Below are 24,171 nucleotides of genomic sequence, written 5' to 3'. Positions count from 1 at the left end.
AAATTTGGAACAAAAGGTTTTGCAAGGGTCAATGTTGGAAAATTACCCATGCATATGGTTTTGTAAATAAAAAGCTTTAATTAAAAAACAAAACAAAACAAAACAAAAACCCTTCCTATTCTTCTTGGCTCAGTCCGTTTGCTGCCTATTTTGTGAAATATTTCTTATTTTGTGAAATATTTCTTAATCTCCACAACTACAGAGCACATTTTTTTAATTGAAGTTACCATATGTTACTTTGCATTTTGTTAATTTGTCTCTATTATACTATATAGAGTTTAAAAATCAAGGATTTGTCTTTATCATCTTTGTAGCCTTTGAATTATTGCCTATACAAGGTTTTCTATTTAGTAGGAAGGAAAACATTTGTTGAATTCAATTAAATTAAAAGCTTAACAGTATTACAGATTCAAAGGTGAAAAGTAACTTAGATCATATAATTTAGCATCTTCATTTAAGGAGGCTTAGAAAGGATAAGTATCTAATCATATATAGTAAATAAAGTAGAAATGGCAGAACTGAATTCAAACTGAATCCTAACTCCAAATTTGGTCCTCCTGTCTTTGTCCCATGCTGCTTTCCCTAGTATTATTTACCAGGAAAAGTTAAAAATACTCAATGACCAATTAATTTTCTTATAAAAAAGTGGGTTTTCTGATGAAAGCACAACAATATAATCTATTTCCAGGCTGTCAGAATACAGACATCACCAAAATGACAAAATAAATTCCTTCTAACTAACTTTAGATAAAGTCCTTTTTTTCTGGGTGGAAAGATATGGCCTATTTTTTCTAAAACCACAGTTTTCTTAATGGAATTTCAAGGTCATGTAATCTAACCTATGCCTAAACAAAAATCCTCCCAACAAACCTGATTTGTACATCTAACTTCTACTTGAAAAACTCTATTGAAGGGAAATTTACCATCCCCAACATACATTAGTTTTCAGTTTTATATATGTGTGTGTGTGTATGTGTGCGCATGTGCACACAGACATATTAAAAAAAACTGAATGGGTTCTCTGCAAGTTGCTTGGCATCATTAAGTGACAATATCTTAAGAGATCAAATACTCAAATCTTTTAAAAATCTAACACTACAAAATCAAATTTGACTTCACAATACCTTACTTCACTTGAGAAATGTAGAATAAAAATTACTAGATAAATTATTTTATTTGGAATAAAAAAGTATTAATTTGTGTCACATCTTCATGTTATTTTCTCAATAAAATAAAATATTAAGATGCAAAGCACGATATTTCACAAACTTTGTGAACTATGAAAAAATTTTTTTTGAATCAACAGTTCTAGCAGAGCACTTACCATCACCAAATTATAGAGAAAAGATGAGATGTGAATTAACTGTTTCTTCTTCTTTCTTTTGTTTTGAGATTATTTAGGTCCAACATACAAAAAAAAAATTAACCACGAAACTTTGTATTTAACCATGTAAGTCTCCCCACCCTCTGCCCTTTTTTGCTGAGGAAATTGGAATTAAGTTTCTTGCTCAGTCACATAGATAGGAAGTATTAAGTGTCTAAGGTTGAATTTGAACTCAGGGCATGCGCACCATTTAGCTGCCTCTAACCATGTAACATTAACATAACAATCAAGTAAATTCTCAAATGCTGAAATGATTTCAAAGTGAACTTACTGACTGTATTTTAATCTTTCCATTTACTGCTTTTTGAAATAAAGTTTCAGAGGTCACAATAACTGAAAATAGCAACGTGAATCTATCCTTACTGAAAAGAAATGAGAAATACTAGACAAAAATAGTCTATTTTCCCATAGCAGTTTTTGCTATCTATATCTATATATCTAAATGTTGTATTCTTTATTATTCTTCTGGGTGTTCCCTGAGCTCAAAACGTGGTTGTATGATATGTGACAGATACAGACAAGTAGGCACTCTTTAGAAATGATCTTTCAACCTAAAGATACCATGAGTTAATGATTAGTTTGTTTCTTGCTTTGTCCAAACACCTGTTCTGTCCCACTGCCACAAAAGGTTTATCAATAGCAATTAAAGTCAAAAGTTTATTTTTTAATAAATCAACCAATGGGCAAAACAGAAAATCTCAAAAGGAGCACCATTTAAGCTTGATTTTAAAGTTAAAAACACCTGTTTCTGTTAACAAGTACTACAAAATGATTACTTGAAACAAACACTATTATGTTTTGTTTTGCTTTTTGTTAAAGCAATTGCGGTCAAGTGACTTGTCCAGGGTCACACAGCTAGGAAGTGTTAAATGTCTGAGGTTAGATTTGAACAGTCCTCTTGACTTCAGGACTGGTGCTTTCTATCCACTGCGCCACCTAGCTGCCCCCACTATTATGTTTTAATTCAGGTTTTGTAACATGTTTATGAAAAAAGATGCTTTAAAGTAAAATGGAAAAACAACCTAAAAATAAGAGTCATTTAGCATTAAAATATACTACAGGAGAATGTGATTTTTAAAAAAGTAAAAATAACTTCAATATATTAGCACAGTGATAAGATGTTCTGATATAAATACTTGTAATAATTTTAAATAAGAAAAAAAGGAAAGTTTTTTTCTTTTAGCAAATATAATTAGGTAAATGTCTGTATTACCATTAATGCATATCCATCCTATTGTAACTTAATGAAATGATAAATAACCATGAAGGACATCCAAAAAGGATGTCACTAAAAGGTATATTCATAGGAGTGAGAAATCAGAGAGACATTTGGGTATATTGTATATATTGTATTGTATATTGGGTATATTGGGTCTTCAAACTACTCTTGAACCCTTAAAAATTCAGAAGTATCCCTAAAATTAAAATGAATTGTTTGACACAAATCTAAGTAATTTTAAGATGCTTAAAACAATTAAGACAATGAAAATGAACGCAAAAGATCCTTTCAAATGCTGACTTATTTCCCAAAGTGCTAAGAGCTTCTTGGAAACTAAGGCTAATTGTCTCAACACATTAGTTAAAATGTAAAAATTAATTTGATGAACTTTAATTGTCAAAAAATTTCTATTATGAGATTCTGTCAGTTTCTATCACTTGCATATTATTGTTTTGAAACAAAAACTGTTATGTTATAAAAAATTAAGTGAGATTTCCTTTAGAGACTTTTTGAAAATTAAATTAAATTGTATAAGAATACACCTGTTCTTTATGCTAAATAGTGAGAAAATGGGTATGCTATATTAGAAGCAAATAATTCCAAACTAGTATCTGATGTGTTAAAAAATATTGGCTCTTTCACTTTATAATTACTATGATTACACCACCCAAAACACAGCCAACTAATTAAAGTCCAACTACAAATAGCTAATAACCATTTATCATCTACTTTTAGGTAAAGGATAATAGGAGAAAATCTTTTAGAAAAATCAAAAGTGTTTCATTAAAAAATTATATCTAGAGGGACAAATTTTCATTTTTAACACATGTATGTATAAATAAGTATATATTCATGACCAACTTCCCCCTGCCCGCATCCCCCACTCTCCAAAGACATTTTTCTAAATCAAGTATGATACTTCTTACTACAAATTTATTCTCTCCAGTTGTAACAATAGCATATAAGCACCACAGATAATGCTGTAAACAAAATTTTAACAAGTAAACTAAGGGCAAATATCCATTTCCCTTTATTACAATATTTAATAGATGATGATTTAAGAGTTTCTATTTACTACAATTTCATTTTCATAATTAAAAATTCAGGCATATTTATACAAACAAGAAACAGTTACATATATTTTTAAAAAAGCAGATTAGCTGGGTCTAAGACTTTTAGCATACAAAGTGAGCACATGAAACCTATAAAATGTTACTGTATGCAATGTATAAAAAAATCCAATACCTTTTATTTTAAAGCTTGGTTCAATAGATTAATCACTAGTAAGAATTAAGGATGGTAGTTTTGCTGGCTTATAAGTATTCCTGTAAACAGTCTGAAAGAAGCAAAAAATTAGAAATGTTTAAGTTAATAACTTACCCCCTTTTTTCCTCCTTCTAAACCAGTGTAACAGTAGTTAATGTTGGCTCTTAAAAAAACAAAACAAAACAAAAAAAAAACAAAACAAAAAAAACAAAAACGATTTCAGGAGAAACAAATTAGGACCAAGGAAAAGCACGGTTGTTGATTCTTTACAAATATATTAAAAGGAAAAAAAAATATTGTACTCCAAATGTGAATTGGGCTATAAGATGTGTAAAAAATTAAGTTACTACTTAGTTTTGCTGGAATTTTGCTGCTGTCAAACTGATCATTTGGTAGCAATATAGCAGGAAAAAATATAAGGGGTAAAAAAGTCCCAAGTGCTTAATAATATATTTACAGATTTATGCAACTAAATAACCTCTAATATTGAGAATGTTTTTTCCTATTCTTGTTGCATAGGGAAAAAGTTCATTTGGCACACTGGATTGAATTTTGAAAAATAAAATAAACTTACAGCATTTGGCATTCTAATTAGATGTTATAGTTAAGACAACTGTTGGATAGGGGAATGAAAAAAGTATGTTATGAGGAAAAAAGTGAGAAGACACAGGACCAAAGAAAGGGGCCTATGCCTTTTACTATTTGTGTCTCCGGAATACTTTCATCTGTAACAACATATACAAATTATTATTCACACCATGATTAAACTGCTAGAAGATCTTAATCACTTTTTATTGTGCTCTAATTTACAGTACCCAGCAAAGAAACCCTGACTATAAAGGCAAAGATGCCTTAAACAGCAAAAGTATTCTATTCACATTGTATGTTTTTATTCAAATTTGCTTTCTGGTTCAGTTTCAAGTTTAGTGCACAAATAGTTGTGAGAATCTGTAAGATCCCATAAACTCAAGCCGAATTTCAGCAGTTTAAACCAGCTGCTTTCACAAATGTTTTTTTTCCCCTTGGCAGGTAAACATAATCTCCTCAGTTTCACACAAGTACTTCTTTAAACTGTTGTATCTCCAAAGTCCTTGTTCCAACGGATGTATGCTTCTAGGGTTTGGGGGCTCACACTACGCTTTATCTTTTTCAAGGATTCAGTGAAATCAGATAATCGAATATTTCTCATCTGTATTTCAAAGAATAAGAACAGAAGATTTTTATAAATACATAAAGAATTATCACATATTTTCTTTAGCATGCCCACCCAAACCTAAAATTATTAATTTTGTTCATTAATAATTACAGACAGAGATATATTTAATTACAGATAGAGATATATTTAATTTTATATACTACATTCTTCAAAATATTATATAAAATATTTTTATTAACACTAATGTTCTAACCACACAAAGGGAACTTAGTACATAAAACTAATTCTGAATTATTATGTCTCTTATAATGAAGGTACATCTAAAAGCAAAGTTAAAGCACTTTTGTGCAAATCCATAATTTTAAAGATCATTATGAATAAAGTCAGCATGAACATCTGAAAAATATGGGAGGCTGCATGGCAGGTGGAAAGGATTCTAGACTCGGAGTCAGTAATTCTGAACTTCAAATTTCCTTGTATTACCTGATTCAGAAGGGTTCCAAAAGAAAAATAATTGTAAATTCATGTAAAGAGCTTCATAATCAAGTAGTATAGTTTCCCAAATACAATTATTTGATATTTAATTTTTTTAAATGAAAGCCTCATGCAAAAGAATAAAATCTGAAAGAACCCTATCTTTATTACTTCAGTTCTTCAAAAAATTTCTCCTGTGTGGGTTTTTCTTCTATCAAAATAGGCCTCAGCATCTCCTTGCTTTAGGCTTTAGTAAGCTGTTTACTTAAAGTTGCAGTAACAGGAAATAAAAAGAAAGAAAATCACCAGTGGCCATGGGGACACTTTGGACTATGCTGATACTGATACTCTGATTTTACAAGTCTTGTATAAAAAGATTCTAGGAGCATTCCAAAGTGAAAGCAAAATTTACCTTACTTGATAAAATGCTAGAATAAAATAATTCAGATAAGCCATTTGATTTTTTTTAATTTTAAAGAGAATGATAAAGCAGTATACCTCACTGGCAGACATATTCTTCACTTGTTCTGGTTTCAGTTCTACAAAATATAAACAAAATTTTTTGTAAGAAATGCAACTAGCGTATCTATTGCATAACAATAAAATATAAATATATATTGAGAAGAGACATTATAATTTTACCATTACATAAAATTCCTTGAAATGCTGAAAAAAATAATTCTTTTACTGAATATCTTTGAGGTACCCAGTTATTATGCACACTGCTAAAGCATGATGGATTGTTCTTTCCCTTTTATTAATTTTGGAGAGCACAATGTCATTCATTTGGAAGATCATTCAAATATTATTCTAATTTGTTTCAAAATAGCAGAAAACACCTTTGTAAATAATCTTGGTTCTACTGTGACAAGATTTGAGTTGAATAGTTAAGATAGAATTCTTTAAAATATCAATAAGTCTGAAAGTTGTCTCAAAGCTGTCAGCCTTCCTTCTCTTCAAGATTCATCAGAAGTTCAATGGCAAGACAAAAATCAAGATGACTATTGATGGCCCAGGATGCAGCAAATAACCTTGGTGTTTTTGATGTATGAACAAGCTCTAAACTCTCCACAGCACCTGCTTCAGTTACCTTTATGGCCATTTGAATAAATTATTCTCATCTATTCCTTCTAACAGGGGAAATCTTCCCTCTCCGGGGACTTACAAATACTAATGAAATTCATATTTCATTCCCTAAGGCCACTCCCTAAAACCTATCCATAAATTTACCAGGATAAAGAAATTCACTCATTCCTGATTTTGAGAATAAAAGCTGTAATTCAAATAGAAAACTTTCTACATTATGACCAAAATATCCAGAAAACATTAGTAGAGTTGTCAATAAGGGGTAGGAGATTTCCTGTTGACATCTATATAATGAATGATTAATATTAATCAAATATGGAACAGACCTTGCCAACAAGAAACTTACATTCTAAAGAGAGATATAGAACACATAGGACTGTCCTGGATGAAAAATTAAGTCAGCACATTAAAAAGACAGAAACCAGAAAAATGTGATTATATCTCTCCAGTCTAGAAAATGAAGAAAGAAGAATCCTTTGTTTCTTTTTACTAGTGGAATGTTCGTGTTAATGTTTTATTCTTTTATAGGCTCTTTTTGTTTTTCAATTTAAAAACCAGCTGCTGCTTAGAAACTATACCACATTTTCTACTCATGGCAATGCCATCTCTCAGAATGATCTTTGTAAGCAAAAAAAGTCTATTATTGGAAATTTCCTGTTTTAAATGCTTTTGGTGTCCATAACTTTCAATAGCAGAACATTTGCAAGGTGAATTTCAAAAGACAGAATAAAACAGATAGAAATGTTGTACATGTTGCCTTACCTCGTATGGGACCCAGGGCTGCATCTTTTGCAAGTGCTGTTAAATCACTTCCTGAGTATCCTTCAGTCATTCTTGGAGAAAGGAAAAGTAAAACACCAAAACACTTATACCAATGAAAATATTAAATCTCAATGATGACAAGTCTGGCACACTCTAGTATAGCTGTTTACATGGCATGATCATATGGTTCACCTGCCAAAAAAATAAAAATCTTCCACATTGGTTTGAAGCATCTCTGTTTACTTTAGGTTAAAGTATCTCTTCTATATTCAGAAAGGTCCTACAATATATGTTTACTGGGAAGGGCAAAATCTTTAAGCCACTAATATTCATTACCACATTAACAGATCTATTAACATAGATTAACTACTATTCTTGACAAAAAAGACTTAACTAGAAGGGAGAAGAACACAACTCAGAGCGGGAATGTGGAGAGAGAGAAAAAGGTTGTTATAAAAAGCTTTTAAGAAAAATTATAGGGTAACTAGATCAATAAAGCAGCACTTTTGCTTTGACAAAAAGTGTTATGGTGAATATTAAGTAACAGTATACTTTATCAAAAGGAGAGAATAATTTCAATTTGTCACAGTATTACATTAACTTTTTATCTACGACTATAAATTGGGGCAGCTAGATGGAGAAGTGAATAAAGAACACAGGCCCTGAAGGTAGGAGAACCCCAGTTCAAACCCAGTTTCAAATATTTAACACTTCCTAGCTTTGTGTCCCTGGGCAAGTCATTTAACTCAATTGCCTCACCAGGGAAAAAAAAAAAAAAAGACTACAACTGAAAAGCAGTGATCACTTCCTTAGTTGTCACCCTTTTTTAGACTGAGAAATTTTAATGTAATCTCAGATATTTAGGTATATAAAATAGGTATACAAATCAAACATTTACTGATAATAAATCACATTCTGTGACCCCCACATTTAATTACATGATTCCATATGGAGTTGCAATTCACATTTTAGCAAGCTTTGCTCTAGAGTAAGGAAGAACCCATTACTTCCAAAGTCAGACCATTTATTTCACAACTGAAGAACCTCTTTTTTTTTGGGGGGGGGGGAAAGACGAAAGAGTTTTATTAACGCCTTTTGTCTGTGTTACAGTCTTTTTTGGAAATACTCTTACTTTTTAGTTTCTCTGCCCACACTACTACCACTTAACCCTCTCTTATAACAAAAACAGATAAACAAACAGTACATCTGACAATAAAAAGATTCTGCCCCTAGGAATTCCTCAGCCTTCTGTCATATGTGGGAAGGAATTTTATGTTTTCTGGGAATATTACCAATTTTTTGAGTTACTCAGAATTGAGTCTTTTCAATTAGTAATTATGTACATTGTTCTTTTGATTTTGCTTATTTCATTCAATACTAGCTGATACAAATTTCCCATCTGTAGTAATTATGTACATTATTCTTTTGATTTTGCTTATTTTATTCAACACTAGCTGATACAAATTTCCCATCTTCATATGTCATTTCAAAGATTGTCTACTTTAAATCTACTCATTGTACCTTCTAGTTCTGTACTTGTGCCAGGTAGAATAAATCAAATTCCTTTTTTAATGGCAGCCCCTCAAATACTTGATATCTTGATAATACTATATCATCTTTCTGCCAGTTCCTTCAATCAATGCTCCTCTGTTAATAGCCCCTGGTTTGACTTGCTAAAGAAGTTCTTTAACTTAATAATCTTTTCCTAAAAGTCCTACTTAGGACTGAATATAATACTTCAAATATAGTCTAACCAAGGTAGAAAAGAGATCACTATTAATGTAGCCTAAAACATGCATGAGCATTTTATGCTTCCATATCCATAACTCAAACTGAGCTATCAGTTCAATAAAATTTCTAATTGTTTTTCAAAAGAACTGATACTTACTTTATGATATTCACAAGTGTGTTTTAAATAATTTCTTTTAAATAAACTTATCAGATTTAACCATCTTTTTAGCCTACTAAGCTCTGTTTGGATGCTATGACATTCAAAGTGTCTGCTCCCACCTTTGTGTCATTTGCTCATCTCACAAGAAAGCCAATTATTCTTTTATCCAAGTCACTGTAGAAATATTGAATACTATAGTTATGAATAGCTCCTTACAGCATCTATTATACCTTTTTCCAAGTTGACAATCATTCAACAAGTTCTGAATTAGCCTATCCATTAGTTTCAGTCAGTAAATAAGCATTTCTTAAGCACCTATTATATATATCAAGTACCATGCTAAGGATTAAGGATAGAAAAAAAGCCAAAAATATCAAAATGTCCTTGTTCTAAAGAAGTTAGCCTAACTGGAGAGATTATATGAAAATAAGCATACACAAACAAGATCTAGATAGGATAAATACAGGTAAGTTAACAAAGGGAACCACTAACAGTAAGAATGGGTTAAGGCTAGTTGAAGATAACAAAATTTTATCTGTGACTTGAAGGAAGACAGGAAAGCCAGGAGGCTTAGATGAGGAGGAAGAGAATGTTGGAGGGTAGCCAATAAAAATGCATGAAGACATGAAGTATCATATTCAAGGAATATGAATCAAGAAGCCAATGTCACAGGATCACAAGGTATATGGGAATGAATATGGTATAAGATTAGAAAAGTAGAAAAAAAGCCAAATTATGGAAAGCTTGCTGCCAGTCAGAGAATTTTCAATATAAGCCTGAGTGGACAGTCAGTGGAGTCTGCTGAATAAAAGGATGACATGATAAGAATTATAAGTCAAGAAGACCAATTTGACAGGTAAATGAAGAATGGAAAGGAGTAAGCAGAATATCAAAGTAGGGAAGTAAACTAGAAGATTATTGCAGATATAAAGAGATGAAGGCCTACAGCATGGTAGTGATGCTATTTGCGGAGAGAGGGACATAGGGAGGAGAGAGGGGGGAAAATGAGGGACAAGAAAAGGGGAGGGGAAGAGAAAGAGAGACAAAGAGATGGAGAGAGAAAGAGAGAGGAAATAATAACTGAGCAATTTAGATTCACTACTATAAAGTCATACAAAACATTCCTTTTGAGAAGACAAATATTTAGGTAGAGATTTTACATTATATAGAAATATGCATCTTCTTATGATAAAACTTATTTTAAATCAAACAGAAAACTACTTCTTCACAAAAATGCTTAAGTAATCCAAACAGAATTACTCACCTAGCTAGCTGAGCTAGCTCTTTTTGGGTCAATGGGCTTCCTTGTTTGCTTAATAGATTTTTTAGTAAAAGCAGTCTAGTCTGAAAAGTGAGGAAAAAAAAGTACAAGTCACAAAAACCATCAGCTTAAAATAATTCTAAGAAACAAATATTTCTAGTCAAATGATTTTCAGGTTTATATATCTAAACTTACTCTCTCTCTTGAGCTCCATTCCCATATCGCCAACTATTTACTGGGCATTTTGACCTGGATACCTCATTAGATATCTTAAATTCAAGATGTTCAAAATAGACTATTATTTTTCTTGCAAAACCTTCCTCTTTTCCCTACTCCCCCATTGAAGACACCAATGGAGCAATAAGCAAATACTTATTAAGTATTTCCTATGTGACAGGCACTGTGCTGAGCATGAGGAAAAACAGAGACAGAAAAACAAAGGTCCCTGTCTTCAAATACCTTACAATCTAATACGGAAAACAACATGCCAACAAATATAAAGCAAGCTATATACAGGATAACTAAAAAACAGTAAACCAAAGGAAGGCATTAGAATTAAGAGGGACTAGGGAAAGCTTTCTGTAGAAGGTGAGATTTTGGTTTGACCATTAAAAAGCCAGGGAGTTCAGAAGACTGAGTAGAGAAGGAGAGTATTCCAGGCATAGGGTACATCTAGAGAAAATGTCTAGAGCCAAGAGATAAAAGGTCCTATTCCTGAAACACTGAGGAGGCCAGTGTCACTGGATCAAAGAGAATCTATCAGAGAGTAAGGTATAAGAACAGTGGAAAGGTAGGTGGGGGATAGGGTTATGAAAAGTTCTGAATGCTAAACAAAGGATTTTGAATTTGCTCTTGGAAACAATAGGAAGCCACTGGAGTTTACTGAGTAAAGGATGACATAACTGGATCTAAGCTTTGGGAAAACCACTTTAGAGACTGAAAGATGATGGACTGGAGTGGGGAAAGACTTGATACTGGAAGGCCCATTAGGTGAGGAGGGCCTGAACTAGAATGATAGCGGCATCAGAGGTGAAAAGGGAGTATTTGAGAGAGTTGCAAAGGTGATATTCACAGTCTTCTCAGCAACAGATTCTGCGTGTGTGTGTGTGTGTGTGTGTGTCCAGGATGACTCCTAAGTTATGAACCTGACAGACTGGGATGACAGTATTGCCCTCTACAATAATACAATACAATAAAGAAGGTAGAGGGGAGGGTTTAGAGGAAAAGTTGAACTCTGTTTTGGACATAATGAGTTTAAGATATCTTTTGGACATCCATTTTGAAATGTCAGGAAGACAATTGTAGATGTGAGACTGGAGATCAGCAAAGAGAAAAGTAGATGTCAAAATCAGCATAAAGATGATAATTAAATCCATGGGAGCTGATGAGATTAAGACAGAATCCTAGAGGACACTTATGGGTAAAAAAGATAATCTGATTGAAGTTCTAGCAAAAGAGACAGAGGAGTGGGTAGAAAAGTAGAAGGAAAACCTGGAGAAGAGGGTATTCAAAAAATCCATAAAGAAGATAGAATCTTGGAAGAAAGAATGATCAACAGATCAAAAGCTTCAGAGAAGTCAAGGAGAATAATGACTGAGAAAAGGCCAATGGATTTGGCAATTCAAAAGTAATTATTAACTTTAGAGAGAGTAGTTTTCATGAATGGTAAAATCAGAAACCAGACTGTATGAGATAAGAAGAGAAAGAGCAAAGAGAAAATGGAGGCACCTATTATTGAAGGTCTTTTTGAGGAGTTTGGTTATAAAGGACAGAAGAGATATGATAACAGAGGTGGAAGGTTCAATTTTTTTCAGGATAGGGAAGACATGGCTATTTGTAGGCAATAGGAAATGAGCCAGTAGAGAGGAAGAGACTAAAAATAAGCCACAGACAGTAAGGGAAATATGTTAATAATGATCAATTGTAAAAGAGTTGGCTCCTCTGATCAAGATCCCAGCTTCTTAAATTGTGATTTGTGACCCCATCTGGAGGTCTCCTAATTGAATGTGGGAATTGCAAAATTATCATTTTTTATTAGTAAAAGTTTGATTTGTATACTTATTTTATATATCTATCTACCCAGGGTCATGTAAAAATTTCTCAGGCAAAAAGAGGTTGAGAGTGAAAAAGTTTAAGAAGCTCTAATCAAGACAATGATACAATTCCAAAGGATCCATGATGAAAAATGTTATCAACCTCCAAAGAGAGAACTGATGGACTAAGACTGTAAAACGAAGTATACTTTTTCTTTTGTGTGTGTATATGTTTTCTTTTACAACATAGCTAATAAAGAAATATATTTTGTATGACTTCATATGTATAATTAATATATTGGGGAGGAAAAGATAAGGATGGAGAGAATTTGGAACTCAAATCAAAAAAAAGTTTTAATATACATTATAAAAGAAAAACAAAGAAATGAAATAGTGGGAATAATTGAAGAGATAATCTGTTAGAAAAGATGGGATAGAATGAGACAGAATAGGTATAGGGGTTAGCCTTGGTAAAGAATAAGGCTACAACATCATGTTAGACAGGGATGAAAGAGAAAATAATGGTTGAAGCCTCAGAGTGACAAGAGATGAGGAAGAAGGAATTCATGGTGAATGCTCTCAATTTTTTTCTACAGAATATGGGACAAAGTTCTCAGCTAAGTGAGTGGGGGAGCAGTAGTCATGGGAGGTTTGAGGAGGAATGAAAAGATTCGGAACAAACACTATGCTGTGGAAAGAGGAACAGTGAATTGATAAGGCAGGTATAATAAGGCTATCCAGCAGCAATGAGGGCCCATTTGAGGTTCTGTAACATAAATTTTAGCGGATCTAATTAGAATGGCTGCATTATATTCTCCACCTTCATTTAGCAGGACTGAAGGTGGTGCATGGTAGCAGTGATCCAAGGCTAAGGTTGGTTGGACATAATTGGCAATATGACAAAGAGGGTTAGGGATTCAAGAAAGGAGGATAATAAAGAGTTGAAATGGGGAGGAGGAGAGAAGAAAGTGGCTGGTGCAAGGGAGATAGTCTGAAAAAGAATTGAGGAATCAAGGGACTGAAGGCTATAATTCAAATCAAGAATAGGGTTATGTTAAGATAAGCCTAGCAACCTTGTTGTCATCCTCAATTTCTCCCTCAAACTGATGTCATACAGCCAATCTATCACCAAATGTTGCCACTTGTAACTTCAAAACATCTCTCCTATACATCCACTTCTCTCCATTCTCTACCCTTGTACAGAACCTTGCCTTTTGCTTGAAGAATTATAACAGCCTTGTCTCTTGTCTTTATTCTCTCCAATCTAACCTCCACTCAGTTACCATAGTGATCTTCCTAGTGATCTTCCATAGGTCTTACTATGTCATCATCTTCTTATTCAATATATTCCAGTGGCTCCCTATTACCTCTGGGATCAAATGTAGAACACTATGTTTGGGCTTTAAAGGCCTTCATAACCTGGCTCTTTCCTAAATTTCTAATCTTCTTACATTAGATTTTCCTCCTGTACCATCCAATCCACTTATGCTGGATTACTTGCTGATCCTGGAACAGGAAACTCTTATCTCCAATCTCTAGTCTCCTTGCTTTTGCCCTGGATATCCTCAATGTCTGAAAAGTTCTCTCAGCTCACTTCTTTGCCTTCATTTCCATGGATCCTTTCCATGAGTCCTTCAGGACTCAGCTCAAATTCCACTTTCACAAGGAGTCTTTCCTTCCCCCCTCATCTCCCATCCACCTTCTTCAGTAAAAGCCTCTCTCCTATAAGTTTATCTTCCATTTGTTCTGCGCATATATATGCGCAGAACAAATGGAAGATAAATCTGAATATAAAGAAATGAGATAGTTCTTGCCCTCAATTAGTTTGCAAGCTTAATAGCTTTCAAAGCTAGACAAAACACATATATAAGTAATACAAATTAAAATATAAATGGAAAAGGAAGTACAGGACAGACAGATCACATCCAAACATAGGATGTATGGATGGGGACCAGAGAATCATCTTTCAGGAGACTATGCCCAAGGCTGAACCTGAAAGAAGGCAAGGATTAGAAAGGTAGGGATAAAGGATGGAAAGGCTTCCAGGTGTTGGGTATCAGCTAACTGGGTATCAGATGGGAAAAGAAAAAAAAAAAGAATGATGATTAAAAATGGCAGGCACTCACATAAAACTTTAAGACTTGCAAGTGTTTTTTACATGCATTTTTGTCATTTGATCTTAACAACTATGTGAGGCAGGTGCTAATACAATCCCTATATCACAGATGAGGAAATCAAGCAACAGAGGCTGGCTTGTCTAAGGTCACATAGTTAGGAAATATCTTGAATCTTTAGATATGAAATATCTTGGACCTGACTCCAAGTTCATCATAGAATAGTTTAAATGGAACACAGAATTGGTAAGTGGAGTAGTATAATGTAAGTAAAGAGAAGCGACACAGGTTGAAACTCGGTTATAAAAACACTCGAATTCAAAGTCAAAGCATTAAAGTACTGAAGGTTTTTGAACATGAAAGTGATATGATCTGAGTAGGAAATAAAGAAAAATCAAAGTAATGGGTTATAAAAGATGACCAGAAATAGAAAGACTAGTCAAACAGCTATTATAACAGACAAGTTAGAATTAGGATGGTCAAGTAAAAAGGAAGGGGTAGGTAGATTTGAAAGTTATTAACACAATGGTAGGAAACTTAGAAAATGATAGGCGCAGAGAATAAGTGGTGATAGGAAAGGTGGGGGGAAAGGGGAGAGAGAAAAAAGAGTCAAAGATGATTGTAATTTCGAGCCTAGGTGACTGGCAGGACAATGTTATCAATAAAAATTGAGACATTAACAGATTTGGGGGTAGTGAAAAGGAAGGGGGGTAAGTTCACTTTCAGATATATAGTTGAATTTGAGATATTCCTAAGAAGTCCAAGCACAGATATTCAGATTGCAGTTGAAAATGTTTAAAAAGAATTTGGAAAAGTTTGGGGCTAGAAGTAAAAGAATAATTTGAGAATAATTCCCATATATTCTCAAAGTTAACTGAAACCATGAGAGTGAATGAGGTTACCAAAAAAAGAGACCAAAATTAAAGCACAGAGTCTATTTAAATGCTATATTTGTAAAAAAAAAAAAAAAAAAAAAAAAAAGAAAGAAATCTCTGAATACCCAGGCAACATATGATCCCTACCTCCTCTTACCTTTGTGCCTTTATGGCACAAGAAACCATTCTTATGACATAAACTATTGCAATTAATTATTTATCTATTCATAATGAGATAAGTTCTCCTACCAGAATGTAAAATCCTTGAAGATAAAAACATTCTTACTCATTCTTATTCATTTTATTCTTTTGACAAAAATCATGTACTTTACTTACCAAACACTTAGATATTAAAAAAAAAATTCCCTCCTTTCTCAAAAGTATCTCAACTTCTGCAATGGTGTAATAATTAAATTGAAACTAAGTAACCTATGTTTTTTTTTTTAAAGAGGCACTTGCAAGTAAAAATATATACTTACCTCCTCATTTGGTAAAGACACATACACTCGTTTGATGAAACGCCTAAAAAAAAGTTTTAACCAATTAAGAAAAATTTGAATTTAAAATGTTAAATTCACCTAAAAATAAAATGTAAATTTAAGATATTTTAGATAAGTCTTGAAGAAGGTTCTATAGAAAAATTATTGTATATAATTTCGAAAGACTTGGAGACACTGACCAAACATAATCCCAGAGTCCTGATGATGAAAAGTGTTACCCAGTGACATATAGTGTGATGAATTCAGAGTACAGTCTAAAGCACATTATTTTTTCAAACTTGGCCAGTGTGGGAATTTGTTTTGCTTTAGTATATACTTTTATAATAGATTTTGTTTTCCTTGCCTTCTCTAAGGGTGATGGAAGGGGTAAGGGAGTGAGAAAAAAAGAATGTAAACCTGAAAATAAAAATGATTTTTTAAAAATAAAAAATGTTTTAAACAGGTGCTTTTTTATCCATCATTCACTGTTTAAATTTAACTTATCTACCTGACTTACTATGATCATAAAATAATGGTGTAACTTTTACAAGAGTCAAAAATGGGTCCCTGAAGCAGAATGGCTGAACTATAACATATGACTCTAATGGATTATTCTTGCACTATAATAAATGACAAATGTAAAGGAACTCTTGAAAGAAGCATGAGAAAAGTTATATGCCAGTAAAACAGGCAAAACTAGAAAAAGTATAAACATTGACCATAATAATATAGATTAAAAACAACACTGAAAGACAAACAAAATGATTAATTGTAATGGCTTTTTTGATTATAGGTCAGGTAATAGGTGAGGGACTATGAATGTTGAAAGTTGCAAATACTTGCAACAAATATGTTTTTATTGTGCATAACTTTTTCATTGTTATAAGGGATGTTCAATGGTAAGAGTTTCTGGAAAGGACTGTGGTATTAGAACAAAAGGCACTAATGGCAGCTTAAAAAACTATTAGGTAGTACTGATCTCTTTTTGGTGATAGTAAAGACAGCAACATGCTGTCTTTACTATAAAAAAAAGAAATTAATAAATTCAAAAGATATATTAAGCTTATAATAATTTGTAACTGAATCAAAATATATTTGTGAGAAATTCTCAAAAATTGGATTTCTATAAGATGTTCCAAATTTCAAGGTAATGTAGGATAATAAACACTATTGACCAATCAGCTTTCAGAAGAAGGAACTAGCCTAACTACAAAGTCCTGATAAAGGGGACTGGGCTAGAAACTGGCTTAAACTGGTTAGGTCAATGACTGGGAAAAGCCTTTTCTTCATTGTGTTTGCTTAATTGTTTCATTACATATTATGTGACACACCTCAAAGTTGAGCTAGTTGCCATTTTTAAACATGGGATGTTATGACTAGGGAGGAGGAACATGTCTAAGCAACAAGAAGGGATCTGGCCAACCAGAATTCTGAAGGGAGGAGTAGGACTAATTCTAGAGTATAAAAGGTACTTTTCCTTTCTGTATCACTACATGAATTCATATGTAATTTTTACACACACTTCTGCAGGAGTCAATTAAAAGTTTAAACTGTGTTATTTATCCTGAGGTTGTTCATTTATTGCACCTTTTTGGGGATTCAGAATTTTATAACAATATGGGGGCTCATCCGGGATGGTATCATCGGATTGGGGTTGACCACACTCCTGAAGAACAAAGTGAATACCCCTTCCAAGTTTGTGGCTTTGTTGTTTGGGCACTTGTCTACTCCATAAAGAAGGAGATCCAACAAAAATTCAACATTTCAAAAGGGTGAGTCAGAATTAGCAAATGATAAGAAATTATAAGAAAGTGTTAAGAAAATGATTAAAAGAGGAGTCAATTAGTCTGGATTAACTAAGCTCTACTAAATACACTTGACTTAGAGATGGAGAAGGAATTCAAAGGTACCTAAGATAGGGAAGAGACTGGAGGAGTCTTTCCAGGCAAAGTTCCCTAAAGTAGTTCAATGGGGAAGGATGTGACAGTAATGGATAAGGACATTTGGGCAGAAAAAACCCTAAAATAAGGGATTTAAGATATACAAGCCTTTTCTCTCTCTTGTATTTTTTTGGGGGGGGGAACACTAAAGGATAAGAGAAGGGTCATGAGTTATAGAATAAGCTGTTTTCATTCCTAAAGATCCACCCCTGGGCTATCTCTTCAGACATTGAGAATTATTTGGCAAAGGGAATGCTTGGTCCTGGAACTAGAAAAATTACCTGAGAAAGGATCTTTAAATTATAATACATCTTACTTTATAAGTATTTTAATTGTATTTATCTTGTCATTTTGTCTGTCTACACCTCTGTGTTTGCAGAATGTCTGAGAGCAAGATTCTGTTATCTTGAAAGATTTTAAATGCAACCAGAAAGAAAAACTTTTAAGAGGCGCAGTTAGGAAGAACACTGGGAAAGATTTATTAACATCCCTGATTATCACCTTAAAAGGGCAAAAACTTGACTTCTTTCCTGTGAATCCAGCATTCGCCAAGTTGGGTCTACAGAAATAAAGTTAATTAAAATTGTATAACTGCTAAAAACATTTTTGGCAGATTCTAGAGGATGGGGTTTGAGATGGAATGTGGCAATTAGTCTAAGGTACCATTCTGTGGAATTTATTTTTAAGGATTATTATTTCTAAGGAAATTCTATAGAATATATAAATATGTTCTTGAGCTTGAATCTTGAATTTTGAGTTTGAATGTATTATAGCAAATCAGTATATATATTCACATAATTCCCATTTATATTTTAATACAGAAGAAAAAAGTGAGGGTAAAGGTGCTAATTCTCAATTAGAAAAGAAAATGTGGCTTTAGGTTTGAAAAAAATTAATTACGCTCATCTGCTAGTTAAGTAGTCCTTATGACTAACTTAAGAGGAGTTAAGCATTTGTGTGAAGCACTACGTTAAAAAAAAAATTAAACATTAACAACAATATGGTCTACCTTCAAAAAGTTGATATAATTGATAATCAAAGAGGATAAAGGAAAAATCACAAGAAAAAAAATAATTATCAATTCTTCATAATTAATGGATAGAAAATCAGGAGGAAGAAGAGAAGGCAAATGAGGGTAAAGTAAAATTAAAGTGTAATGTAGCTTTTAAAAATACAGAAAAGACAAACAAATATTTACCTAAGAACAGCCTCATCAAGCTCTTGTGGCCTATTAGTTGCACCCATTACAAGGACTCTGTCATCTCCAGCAGACTGTACCTATGAGATGAATCAAAAGAAATTTTTTAAAGGTTTAAAATGATATAAAAGAATACATATTAATAATAAGATAATACACACAAAAATCATATTTGGAATTTTGGTTATTTAGAATGAAAATCTTTATGTCAAAACAAATAATAAAAATCACAAGCAACACTTACACCATCAAATTCTATTAAAAACTCAGTTTTTAAACGTCTACTAGCATCATGTTCTCCTTCTCTTCTTTCACATAAAAGACTATCAACTTCATCTGAAAAAGACAAAGATGATACCATTATCAATGACCAAACTATCCAAATCATTTAAAATTATTTCTATGAAGTTTATTTCTTGTTTTAAGAGCTAAATGTTAAAAGTTATTAACAGAGGAAAACCAATTTAAAATGATCATGTACTCTTTAACATGACTATGAACTTTTCCATCGTGAATGATATTTGATGGTTATGACTAATATCTCTTCTCCTCCATAAAAGTCTTATTCCAATGTCCTCTAGGAGCACAGAGAAATATCTGGGCTTTTTAAAGACTTATTCAATAGATAAACTCTCTTGTTAGTTCTACCATGCTGAAAATGTTTGAAGTAACAAAGTAGGTCTGCTTTTTAAAAAATGTTTTATTGATACAATTTTTATATCTGTTTTCCAATGACTAGTTAAAAATGAATTCACTGACTATATCAATGTATGAAACAAAGAAATACCAAAATAGCCTTCAAATTTACTATTGCAGCCATGGTGACAGTGGTAGGAAATAATGAAAAGAGTGCATGAATCAAATAATTAAAACTATCTTACAACAAAAAAGTTCTAAGACAATATTAATGTAGCTGTTGGTACTTTAAATGTGAGGTTGTTGATTTCTGACTAGGTGTCCATTGAACTGAAACTGAAAATACTGGTAACATTTAAAAGAATCATATAAATACTGGGATTTTCATTATAAAACCAAAAGATATATGTTCATTCTTGAAAGACTGTTCCTAAGTTCTTTTAAGAAGGAGGTTTTCATTACACACCTGTCAGACTGGCTAGAATGACAGGGAAAGATAATGTGGAGTGTTGGAGGGGATGTGGGAAAACAGGGACATTAATACATTGTTGGTGGAATTGTGAATACATGCAACCATTCTGGAGAGCAATTTGGAACTGTGCTCAAAAAGTTATCAAACTGTGCATACCCTTTGATCCAGCAGTGTTACTACTGGGCTTATATCCCAAAGAAGTCTTAAAGAAGGGAAAGGGACCTGTATGTGCCAAAATGTTTGTGGCAGCCCTCTTTGTAGTGGCTATAAACTGGAAACTGAGTAGATGCCCATCAACTGGAGAATGGCTGAATAAATTGTGGTATATGAATATTATGGAATATTATTGTTCAGTAAGAAATGACCAATAGGATGATTTCAGAAAGGCCTGGAGAGACTTACATGAACTGATGCTGAGTGAAATGAGCAGGACCAGGAGATCATTATATACTTCAACAACAAATCTATATGATGATCAATTCTGATGGACCTGGCCATCTTCAGCAATGAAATGAACCAAATCAGTTCTAATGGAGCAGTAATGAACTGAACCAGCTACACCCAGCGAAAGAACTCTGGGAGATGACTAAGAACCATTACTTTGAATTCCTAATCCCTATATTTTTGCCTACCTGCATTTTTGATTTCCTTCACAGGCTAATTGTACAATATTTCAGAGTCCAATTATTTCTGTACAGCAAAATAATGGTTTGGACATGTATGCTTATTTTGTATTTAATTTATACTTTAATATATTTAACATGTATTGGTCATCCTGCCATCTAGGGGAGGAAGTAGGGGAAAGGTTGGCAATTGTCAATGCTGTAAAATTACCCATGCATATAACTTGTAAATAAGAAGCTATTAAAAAATTTAAAAAAAGAAAAAAAGAAAGAGGTTTTATGACACCTACAAAAGCTAAAAGAAACATAATTTCAAAGGATATCTCATCATCTTGTACTATAAAACATGAGGACCATTTTGCAAAAGTATCACCAAACACACTGGCAATTTATGTGATAACTTCTGTCACAAATGATACAATGGTAGAGAAATTTATGGAAAATTTATTAAATATTTCCTAAAATAAATCAAAGTATACTTTAATTTGAGGAGTCTTCAATGAAAAGATGACTGCAGGAAAGGATGGTGAAAAATATGATTCCATTATCTTGAAAGATATAACAAAGGTCAAAAGCTCATTTTTCTATTCAGAAATCACATGCCTATAAATTATTAATATATTCTTCAAGAAGAGAATCATGAGACTCTGGGCATGGTAAAGACTGAATGTCATCATAAAAAAAAATGAAACTTTGCAAACTTCAATAGGTAAAAAATGACTGATTACTACTAATCTATACGCAGAGATCACTGACTTGTTAAGTTATAAAGGTCAAAATCCAATAAATTTAGAAAAATAAAAATGAGAAAAAAATGCTTATAATATGCTAATATTTTGAATCTGACCTACTTAACTAACCCTTTAATGCATAAAAATGGAAATAAATAGACAAAGACACAATTACCATTTCCATAGTAAATTTAATCAAAATAAAGTCAATTGCCACAATGAGGAAACTATGAATGGCAGACATTTAAATATCCATAATTTGAAAAACACACATAATCCCAGCTATCAGGGATTATTGAGAGAATGAAGCTGATTGATCTCTCAAGTTTGAGATTTTTGAGGTGCACTGGAATACGCCCACCAGGTATCTGCACTAAACTGAGTATTAACATGATGAACTCTGGAGTAGGTGTGAGATGAAAGGAGAGCCAAAAATTATCCTAAAAAGGGGTGAACTGGTTCAGATCAAAAATGAAGTATATCAAAATTTCCATTTTAATCAGTAGGGAGACTGAGCTTATGAGAGAGATGGGGAGACAGAATAACAGAAAGGAAAGGAAAGGACAAAGAATGAAAAAAGGAAGGAGGAGGTAAAGAATTACATAATTTTTATAACAAAAATGGTGACAATTTAGAAGTTAAAATCATGATACCTAATATAATTAATGAGACTATAGAAATGGCACTAAAGAAAAGAGATGGAAAACTAAGAGACAACCTTAAGGGCACTGAAAGATCAATTCTGTAAGGAATTTGAAAGGGGGGAAAAATCAAATATGTTATTAAAAGAAAAGAAAAAGAGAACTAGATTATTAGTAATGACCAATTTGTCTGTTCTTGCAACTCCACAATAACTTTATGAGAACTTACATACACAAAAGACATTCTTGATGAAGAACTAAGAAGAGAAGGTAGATTACAAATTATACTTTGTGACAGACAATTTTTTTTAGTCAAACAGTTGATTGAAAAGTATCAAGCCTAAAAGAACCCTGCTTGTTGAATGAAAAATCATCTACTCTGGCAGAGGAATTCTTAAAGGTTTCCTTCATCAAAATGTCTCCCAATCATATATTAAGATCATACAAAGTTTCTTGAAAGATGCAACAATAAGATTAAGTATTGACAATCCTCTGATTATTAATATTAAGTGAGGCATAAAACAGGGAGACATATGCTCACCAAAGATGTTTGTCACTGTCATGGAGGATGTCCAGTACAAAGTCCAAATGGAAGAGTGATTCCCTATAGATGAGGTCCTCCAGATGCTCCTGTTTGTGGATGATATACTGGAGGGTGCATCAAACCCCATAACACTGCAGAGCAGCCAAAATGAAATCCACAATCACTCAAAAGAGTTTGGCCTAACTATCCATGCAAGAAATATAAAGTAGATGAAGAATTCATATCGACCAGGCTACAATATACAGTCATTTGGATTATCTATAGAGCATGTCACATACTTTAACTAGCAAACATGGTAGATGGACAATGAATTGGGCTCCAAATTGAAAAGGAGAAAGGAATGGACAAGATGCCTATACTGCTCTTAATTACTATAAATTTCCTCCTCTCATCCCTTTTAATATGACTATCTTTTTAGTAATTTTTCACTATAAATCATAGATAAGTCATGAGGAATCAAAATTCTAAGTCAAGGTTAATTGTAAGGTGTGTGATGGTAAACATACTGCAGCACATTATCAGTGATACACTATGTACTCAAAGCTATGTAAAGTCTAACAGAGATTTCTGAATAGAAAAAGTGGTTGACCTGTTATAAGTTATTTATAGATGGATAGCCTACATGCTGCATGGGCATACATATAAAATCAAAAGATCTAGTTGGAGCTCCTCAGCATATTGGGTGAATCTCTTGTAGAAAATTTATAGAAAGGCATGAATAAGAGTCAAGCAGAAAGCAAGAGTTTTTGATAGGGTGCTATGTGTACCCATATTTTAAACATATTTAAGTACTGAAAGAATAAGAGCCCGACAATTCCAATAAATTTGGGATGGAAAATGCTAATTGCATTCAGTGAGAACTATGGAGACTGAATATGGATTGAAGTATAGTATTTTCATCTTTTTTGTTTGCTTTGCTTTTTTCTTTCTAGTGATTTTTTCCCCCCTTTTGGTCTGATTTATCTTGCACAACTTGAGAAATAAAGAAATAAGTTCAAAAGGATTACACATTTAACCTATATCAGATTATTTGCTGTCTTGGGGATAGGAGAGATAAGGAATAGAAGGAGAAAAATTTGTAACACAAAGTTTTACAAAAACGAATGTTGAAAACTATTTTTACATGTATTTAGAAAAATAAAATACTATTGAAAATAAATAAATTAATAGAATAAAAAAAATAAGAGCTCTATCATATTTGAAGAAAGGGAATTGCTAAACGCTATTTATCAGGAAAACGGGTCTTACCTATGAAAATTATAGAAGGTTGAAGTTCTCTAGCCACGGCAAAAAGAGCTCTTACTAATTTCTCTCCTTCACCTACCTAAAAACAAAGTATTAAACATTTTGTTACACATTTTGCCTCAAAATCATTCATATTCTAAG

At 32.7% G+C, this 24,171-nt stretch overlaps 1 protein-coding gene across 11 annotated transcripts in view; it reads right to left on the bottom strand.

Annotated features, from left to right (window-relative positions):
• The window catches only part of SPAST (spastin), a 94,494-nt gene that overhangs the window by 12,585 nt on the left and 57,738 nt on the right, over positions 1-24,171 (bottom strand). For 4 of the 11 annotated variants that reach the window (XM_031951239.1, XM_031951237.1, XM_031951231.1 and 1 more), the window contains 8 exons: positions 24,034-24,109; positions 19,383-19,474; positions 19,139-19,218; positions 16,001-16,043; positions 10,503-10,582; positions 7,348-7,418; positions 5,998-6,038; positions 3,520-5,058 (listed from right to left, as the gene is read on the bottom strand). In XM_031951239.1, coding sequence (XP_031807099.1) covers positions 4,936-5,058; positions 5,998-6,038; positions 7,348-7,418; positions 10,503-10,582; positions 16,001-16,043; positions 19,139-19,218; positions 19,383-19,474; positions 24,034-24,109 — 606 coding nt within the window. In that variant the 3' untranslated portion in view covers positions 3,520-4,935. Of the gene's footprint in view, positions 1-3,519; positions 5,059-5,271; positions 5,509-5,997; positions 6,039-7,347; positions 7,419-7,438; positions 7,540-10,502; positions 10,583-16,000; positions 16,044-19,138; positions 19,219-19,382; positions 19,475-24,033; positions 24,110-24,171 lie in introns of those variants that run through there. The other 7 variants (XM_031951236.1, XM_031951235.1, XM_031951240.1 and 4 more) reach the window with 7 other exon arrangements.

The sequence above is a fragment of the Sarcophilus harrisii genome, chromosome 2 (genome assembly GCF_902635505.1).
Source record: "Sarcophilus harrisii chromosome 2, mSarHar1.11, whole genome shotgun sequence".
Taxonomy (NCBI): Eukaryota; Metazoa; Chordata; class Mammalia; order Dasyuromorphia; family Dasyuridae; genus Sarcophilus; species Sarcophilus harrisii.
Note: the sequence above shows the minus strand (reverse complement) of the source record. Positions and strands in the feature narration are given on the sequence as shown.